This window comes from Scomber scombrus, chromosome 10, assembly GCF_963691925.1.
Source record: "Scomber scombrus chromosome 10, fScoSco1.1, whole genome shotgun sequence".
Classification (NCBI taxonomy): Eukaryota; Metazoa; Chordata; class Actinopteri; order Scombriformes; family Scombridae; genus Scomber; species Scomber scombrus.
Window position 1 is genome coordinate 27,850,035 of NC_084979.1, and position 8,435 is coordinate 27,858,469.

At 41.7% G+C, this 8,435-nt stretch overlaps 1 protein-coding gene across 1 annotated transcript; it reads right to left on the bottom strand.

Moving 5' to 3' along the window:
* Positions 1 to 1,830: 1,830 nt before the first annotated feature.
* On the bottom strand, positions 1,831 to 7,853 carry sall4 (spalt-like transcription factor 4). The gene is made up of 4 exons (XM_062427469.1): positions 7,753 to 7,853; positions 2,785 to 5,253; positions 2,385 to 2,689; positions 1,831 to 2,265 (listed from the first exon to the last, which is right to left on the bottom strand). The coding sequence occupies exons 1-4, from the start codon at positions 7,817 to 7,819 to the stop codon at positions 1,831 to 1,833; spliced, it is 3,276 nt and encodes a 1,091-aa protein (XP_062283453.1). The 5' UTR covers positions 7,820 to 7,853.
* Between the last annotated feature and the right edge of the window lie 582 nt (positions 7,854 to 8,435).

An 8,435-nucleotide genomic window follows, 5' to 3' on the forward strand; every position in this document is an offset into this window, starting at 1 on the left:
TACTGGTGGGTCATGAGCATACAGAAAGGAAGAAAATAAAGGACTTGGGTCATCTGAAGGTGAACTAATGCAAATTAAGGATTGTATGTATATTTAAACTCGACTGTGCTGCCTTAGAAATCAGCTTAGAGTTAATGCAACACTAATGTCTAACCTATGAAGTCGGAGTATCAGTTCAACAAGTTTGATAACTATGTCTTCAGTTGTGAAGTAATGACATGAAAAATATTGAAAAAGTCACCCTGATTTTATTTCTCAAAATCAGAAAACATTTAGATGAAGGAAACATTTGAAAAAAAACAAAAAACAACAGTTACATTGTAAACAAGCCAAATCGGCTCAACATTACTTGAATTGTAGACGACTTGAAAGCAGTTTTGACATGGTTTGCTAAAGAAAGGCACAACTTGGCAAATGCATATCGATAAAGGAATGTACAGCAGGGGGCCTTCAAAGAACTCTGACCATTCTGAGTTGTGTAAAGTGTCCAGTGATACATTCAGTACTGTTCAACTCAGCAGGTTGAGAATGAAAAATCTTCTCGCATAATAAAGAATGTATCGGAAAATGTACAGAGCATTGCGTTGAGAGTAGGGGGGGCGTGGAGGACAACTAAAATCTAAAACGAGGTAGAACTTTACCCCCTAAACTCAAGCCTTGTGTATTATAAATAAATTAGTGGATGCTACAAGTTGAAAAGATAACCTAGGGAAGGAGGGGGGGGGGGGGTCCTGACAATAATTCACGGTTCTTTCAAACAAATTAGACAAAGGAAAAGTTGACAAAATGGTTGATTTGCGCTTTCTTTGTTTAGCCAACATTATAAAAAAAAGCAGTGAAACTAAAAAAATGCATGTGTAAGACTTAAATGTAACTGAAACCTTAAATAAAGTGCAGGCATGAGAACATTAAGCCTATATTAGCCTTGAGAACTCAGCCAACTAAATTTGACTCTGCGGATTTACAAGTGAAATACGTGGTTGAGGGGAGGCCGACTTTTGAAAACTGATGAAGATATGAAATACATGCAATGCTACATGGCACAACTATAATTTATCAGTCTAACAGAGCCTTCATAACAACCCTTGTGGTGCAGTAAAAGAACAGCAACACATACAATTCAGGTTAGGCACTTGGCAAAATGTTTGATTCATCATCTACTGCGTCTCAGCACCGACGCAACAAAGACGAACTTCCTATTTAATGATCTACAATATCAGAAACTGTTGCACCTCGATTTCAAAAGACAAGACACTTGAATAATCCGTCAATCTGATCAAAAGCCCCTTCAAAATTAAACATGCTAATGACATTAACCACTACAAAAATGTACATTGTCAAAACCTATGGCACACAATAGGAGGGAAAGTAGTCGTTTTAGACACATACGGTTAACTACACCATTATTTCTGAACACTGAGACATGGTGTTCATAAAAAAAAAAAAAAAAAAACATGCCCTGAAGTCAAAATCCTTCTAAAGTATCAAGGAGATAGTCTGAATTAAAGCAGTTTCAAGTAAGTTATACATTCAAACTTCTGGATAGACAGCAAAACAAAAGAAAAAAAAGTCACAGGAAAAAAAATAAAAAATACCCGCATATATATTTATATAAAATAAAATACAACTACAGTAGTTATATTAAGTTCAACTAAAAGTAACACTTGAGAATGGTTCAGATCAGGAGGGGTAGAAAAAGCTGCAATGAAGTTACTGGGAAAATTCAAGCAATCTAAGCAGAAATTCTACAAGATTTTCTCTGAATATTGATTGTACCTCATTCAAAAGGAGACATTCAGGTGATTAACTGGCTCGATGGACGAAAAAAGCCTAATTAACTGCAATTTTACCCTCCTCCATGAAATGTGGGAACTGGGATTTTGGCACACTGTCAGAGCTGTTCTTCTCAATTTCAGCCAAAGTGGCAGGCAAGCCAGAGTGGGATCCATCCATCTTCATGAGGCCTCCAGTGGATCCAATCAGAGGCCCACCAGCGGGGCTCCCAGGGAGGGGGATGCCACCACCCTGGATGACAGAAATTTCATTGGTTTTCATGGTCAGGCCACCACTGAAGGCGGCAGCGTACTGGTTCCACAGAGATGGGTCGAAGTTCATTGTTGGGGCAGCCAGTTCTTTGGAGGCCTGCATCATTTCTGGTAACATGTTAGCCTCTGAGCTCATTGCCATCAGGGCCATGGGATTATCCAGGGACAGGCGCTGACCACGCCGTGAGGAGTTGTTCCACATGTGAGTGCCAATATGCACCTGAAAAAAAAAAAAAAAACAGTGAGTTCCTGAACCTTCTATATGAATGGTATTAATCACCAAATAGCAATATTATACCACACTACACTTAAAGTGACAGTTGGACCATATTAACGTACCTTTAGGTTTCCCTTGGTGGTGAACGCCCTGCCACAGATGTTGCAAGCAAAAGGCTTCTCCCCTGTATGAGTGCGCTCGTGGATCTGCAAGGCGCTGGCGGACGAAAAGTTCTTGTTACAGGTATGACACACGTGCTGTTTGGTTGATCGTCTCGGTGCGGAGGAGATGGACGCGGGCATGGCTGTTCCCTGAGGCATGTGGGAGCTGAACAGACCATGAGACCCCAAAGGATTCTCTGGAGGAATCTTCATTTCCAGACTGGCCAGGCTTGATGGTAACCTCATGAAAGGCATGCTAGTAGGAGCTGTTGAAACAAAAGAGAGAAATTAGATACAAGGATTCAACATGACCGTCTCAAATATATTATAAATTGATACATTCTCAAACTAATAAACTTACTGTAGTCTCCATTTGTGAATGGCAGGCCTGGTTCTTCTTTGATCACTTTGGGTGTAAAGCTGCTGGAAGCTGTGAGGTCAAGGGCTCCACTTGTCTCAAGTCCATCTTGAGTGCCACCGTCAGAGTCTGGTTTTGACCCAATGCGGGTAAACTCATCAGTAGCTGACTCAGGAGACTTGCTACTATTCATGTTGTGGTTTACAGGGGAAGACGAGTGAAATGACATGGCCGAATCGGAAATGGCAGGACTACGGCCATTTTGATATTCCTGCTCTCTAGGAGCTGATGGGGATTCTTTGGACGTTCCCTCGCTCTCCGAAGCTGTGCTACTCTGTCGTTTCAGTGCAAGAGCAGAGGTGAGATTCTTCAAAACATCTAGGCTGGAAAACAAAGCGGGGGGCGGGGGAACAAGTTTCTTTGGTTGTTCCTCAATGGCAGGTGGGAGGGAATCAGAGGAGTCATTTGGCTTCTGAGAGTTCAGCTCTGGCTCATGATCTTCCATGCTGTCTTCAAAACCATTGGTATCCATAGACTTGTCTTCTGGTAGAGATGGCTCCATTGCTTCCACTGCTTCAAACTCGTTTTCTGGCATTGGAGTGTTGGGGATCTGCCCGCCCATGTGCATGCGAATGTGCTGCTGCAGAACCACAGCATTGGTGAACTTCTTCTGGCAGATGGGACAGGAATGCTGCATTTTAAGAGGAGTGTTAGCCCTGTGCACTCCATAATGAGCCTTGAGGTTACCTTTGGTGGAGAAAGCACGGCCACAGATTTTGCATTTATACGGCCTCTCGCCAGTGTGTGTACGGTAATGCATCTTCAGTGAGCTCTGGCAACTGAGCACCCTATGGCAGATCACACATTCATTGGGGTCACCTGTTCTCTTTTCTAGGCCATCAACCATCTGCTGAAGTTTTGCGGTTCCAGAGCTTTGTTCTCCTGATAGGGAATTGCCATTCATATGATGCAGTACTCCGAGCATTTCTTTAGCATCCTTCGGATTCCCATCCATTCCTGTCTCTTGGCCATAAACATTCGAGGAAACAGATGGGGAGCCATCACTTGTTGATGGGGAGGGTCTCTGAGAAAATGGGTCCCCTCCAAATCCATCAAATGTTGTCTTGAATGCTGGTATGGGTGATGGGTGGAACCCAGCAGCCGGAGGGCCGAGGATAGGCTTGATTTCCGTCATATTTGACTCATCCATGGGCACAGACATGCCAAAGGGAATGCCACTAGTGGTGGGAATATTGTCTAGGTGCTCTGGCACAGGATGAGGGTTCATGCCGATGTTAGGATACTTGTCTCTATGCCTCTGGAAATGCACTTTGAGGTTTCCTTTGGTTGTGAAGCGGTTTCCGCAGATGTTACATTTGAAGGGCCTCTCTCCAGTGTGAGAACGCAGGTGAATCTGGAGAGCACTGTCATTGCCAAAGGTCTTTCCACAGTACCTACACTTGTGTTTGTATAATGAGTCCCCATTCTTTGGGGACTCTTGTGGGAGGTTCAGAATCTTGGTCTTCACTTTTTTGGAGGCATCAATCCCTGCAGCACTGAAGCTGCTAGGGAAACCTATGGCACCTGGCGACTGGGGCAGTAGTGCTGGTAAACGACTGGCCAGATCTGGAAGGCCCTTTAAATTGTCCATTTTAGAAGTTATCGTACCCAGTCCTCCAGGTAGAGATGTAGGGATGCCGCTGGGCAGAGGTAGTTTACCTTGCTTCATCGTCTCAATAGAGAGGCTCTGACTGCCGGTCCTTTTACCTATCAGAGCTGCTGCAGCAGACAGCTGTTGAGAGAGATGCGCACCAAGGGCTTTAAGAGGGTCCATTGCCGCTACAACTGATGACTGGAGACCCTGCGGAGTCATCATGGCTACTTGGACCCGAATCTGTTCCGTGAGCTGGATCTGTTGTAGCTGCTGTTGCTGGAGACACACCAACTGTTCTAAGATCATTGGGATGGTCTGCACGGATTCCTGTGACGAGGTCAGAGATGTATTATTCGACGAATGTTGGGAGACAGCCACTTTAGTGTCAGCCATGGTTTCAAGAGTGACATTTGTATCTTGCATTTCAGGTGAGGAATGGAAATTCATCTCAGGGCTGTCAGACATCTCTGCCCGATCCTGTTGTCCCGAGTCGTCTATGTTCATACTGGACTCTTCCTCAGTTCTTTCCAGGTGGTCTGAATTGACATTTGAAAGGGAATTACCACTAGACTGGCTATCATCATGGTCACTAGGAAGGCCTTCAGGAGACCCTCGCGAATATTCCTCAGGCATTTCACTGCCATCTCCATCTTTCATGATGAGCACTTGATGACTTTTAGTGCAATTTCTCTCATGCTCAAGGAATTCTGCTTCATCAAAGAATTCAGCACAACACTTGTTGCAGATCCTGGTCTCGTCCATGCGGAACCGCTTCACTTCATTTCCAATCTCGTCAGCTTGATGATCTCGATGAATCCCTAAAAAAAAAAAAAGAAAAAAAAAGATACAGAAATCAAATTAATGTTCTTCATACAGTTGGGACAATATTACACCAAAACAATTATTCAAAAATGTTAATAAATAGTAAAATTAAAAGTAATATACACACTTTCAAGGTCAGTAAACAGTATTATTAGTGATAAATTGTGGTGATATAAAAATGACTCTTTGCATTACAAAAGCATTAAAATGTTTGGACTTAATAAAGCCTGTGTAATTTTTTGTCGGCATTGTATCAAGGTGTTTATTTTTATGCATCTGTAATCCAAGATATTAGTTTTTTTTGTGTTCACTAGATAATCTTTTAAGGTGTCCCTCTTTGTTTTTGTCTACTCCCTATAGGTCACTGCCTGGGGCTATAAAGAGACTTTGAATTTGTCTATTGTCCACTGGGCCAGCAGAGGGCAATCATCTACCTTTGACATTACCCAGAACATTGTCCAGAAAGAGAAGGAGCCATGGGGCATTAAATTACTGTGCTTCTGAAAAAAAAAGCCATCAACCATTTGCTAAAAATCAGATCTGTTTCCAGCACCACATGGGGGGCAAGAATTATAATCGTTTTAAAACAGTCAATCAAAAAGCAACAAATAACTATAAACCTTCAGACTGAATTTAATGTCCCAGTTGGTATAAAATAAAAGTGGTAGCAAGCAAAAAATAAACATGACTAAGTTTACAAGGCAAATATGGCCTTAAAAAGAAAAGAAAGGAAAGTGGTAATCTAATGTTGATTACCTTCTCAGGCATTTTCACAGCCTGTGAAAGCCTGATAAGTGCTCCAAGTGTGCATTTTAATTTGTCTGCTAACCAAGAGGCCATTTCACAACTGGGTGTATTGTTAAATGCTAATACCTAAGAGAAAGGGGGTAGACCACCTGTTTGCATTTGCCCAAGGAAACTGTTGGACTTGTTAATTGCTCACCAGGAGGCACTGAAGCAGTGTCATGAAAAACAAAGTGGCAAACTGCATTACATTCTCATCCATGGGGGGACACAGTAGGCATGTTTCAGCCACTCCACAGTACAGTTGCGCTTATCCCAATACAATTAAACTTTAAAAAAGGAACAGCAAAGGCAATTTAATTAATATTTCAGTGTGCACCCTTTCCCCAAACTTTCTAATAAAATCATAACTTTTGGCTATGAAGAAAAAAAGAACGCAACGCACTAGTTTAACCACTTGACGGCGCATGACCTGTATCTGATAACCTTTGGTGGGATACATGACACGAGGTCAGACTCAATATACATTTCATGGGCGCCAGTGTACTACACAAAAAGTCATATTTTAAAAATCATACAACAATATTCTCAGTGGTACACACACTGATTATGAGAAGCTGCGATCCTCTAAAAACACCTCGTGATTCTAGTTGGCTAATTGTAAAAGGTGAGGTCCACGGCAGCACTGGAGCCTGCATATGGCAACACCAAAACGCACCCCCACCCAGTCTCCACAAAAACGCCACTGCTCCATCCCCCACCTCTCCACATATGTACGAAAGGAAACAGTCATGCATTAAACTGGGGGATTTATTGCCTTTAGGTCAGCTTGCCACAGAGTCACATTTCATAGTTTTTTGGGTACCTTTGTTTAAAAAAAAAACAAAAAAAATTGGCGCACACTTGCAAACAAATGCCACCAAAAAAATAAGCCAATATTAACATTTTAACACATTGTTACATACAGTAAGGTATAATCATGGTTAATCCAATTTTAAGCACACTACCAACAACAATATCCATCTAAAATCAACCACAAATGCGCACTCTGATTAAAAAATCAATTCAAAGCGAGAACAATCTTAATAAATGATGACATCAAATAAAAACGATATATAATGTGACATCCTGACGAGCCTGAACGCGCATTATGTGCCATTCAACTTCTAAAGCAAGACTACAATATATCAAACAATCAACAGGTAAGCAACACAGGCCTCATTGTACCACACAAAAAAAAAAAACCCAAAAAAAGTTCAAAGAGATTCACCGTCTACAATTGAACCCACGTACAAAAAAAAGAAAAAAAAAAGCCTTTGAAACGGAAAACTACAGCTGATCGATTTAGGAGGAACTTTGCCAACTGCGACCTCCACATAGTCACTAAATGAATGATGCGACTCGGTTATTTCATCATTATAAGAAAGAGAAATAAAGAGTAGAAAAAGCAACATGAGTTATATTTTAAAGAGATTCTCACTGAGCAATTTGTATTGAGGAGGGAGGGGGGGGGGTGACTAAATAATTTCCAGCACAGCGGCTGAGTTTAATTCCTGGTCAATTCAAAAAGGACAGCAACAGGTCAAAGTGCGAGAGGGGGAACAATGTAAAAAAAAAAAAAAGAAGAAAAAAAAAGAAAAGTCAGCCTCCACCAAAAACTTTGAGATAAAACATCGATAGTACACAACATGACACAGCGAGACTCCACGTTTACATCAAACTCAAAGTTATCGTTTGTGGTGTAAACTTACCATTTTCTAACGAACCGGGCTCGTCGGAGTCGAAGTGCTGCGGTTTGGCTTGCTTGCGCCTCGACATGGTGCAACCATCAGTGGCAAAAGAGTTACAAACAATTTTCCTCCCCTTCTTCAACAAATTCTTCGGCTTGGGGGGGAAAATTAGCCCCTCAAGTAGAAATGCGCATGTCAACGTAATTATTATTATCAATAATGCATTGCGATTTATCACGGTGCTCTGACAGCTGATTGGCTCCAGTCCAAGTGCTCACATTATTCAAATGGGCTCCCTATTGATGAGCGCAGCGGAGTGCCGGGAGGGGGCGGGAGGAGCCATGCGAGTGGATGGACTGCAGGATGGAGGCAGGGTTAATAACACCCAACTCATCGCTCTTTTTTCCTCGTTCATGAAAAAGAAAAAAAAAAAAGAAAAAGAAAAGAAAAATGTTGTCACCGCTCGCGACTCAAACATCTTTGTCTTAAATTGGGTAGATTGCTGTCAACATCTGTTTCTTACTTTCAAAACAAAAATAAGTCAAAACAGCAGGATATTATAATAATACATGTCCACACCATACCTGTTTATTCTCTTTGGGTAATGAAATCACTACTTTTTTTAGTCTTGTATAGTCATTTTCTGCAGAGACTCACCAAATGTTATATATTTATCCTCCTACAACATCCACTGTAATGCATTT

Coding starts and splice junctions, on each gene's coding strand:
- sall4 (XM_062427469.1), bottom strand. CDS start 7,819: ATGTCGAGGCGCAAGCAAGCCAAACCGCAGCACTTCGACTCCGACGAG. Junction 5,254..7,752: donor GCCCGGTTCGTTAGAAAATG/GTAAGTTTACAC, acceptor TTTTTTTTTTAG/GGATTCATCGAGATCATCAA. Junction 2,690..2,784: donor ATTCACAAATGGAGACTACA/GTAAGTTTATTA, acceptor TTGTTTCAACAG/CTCCTACTAGCATGCCTTTC.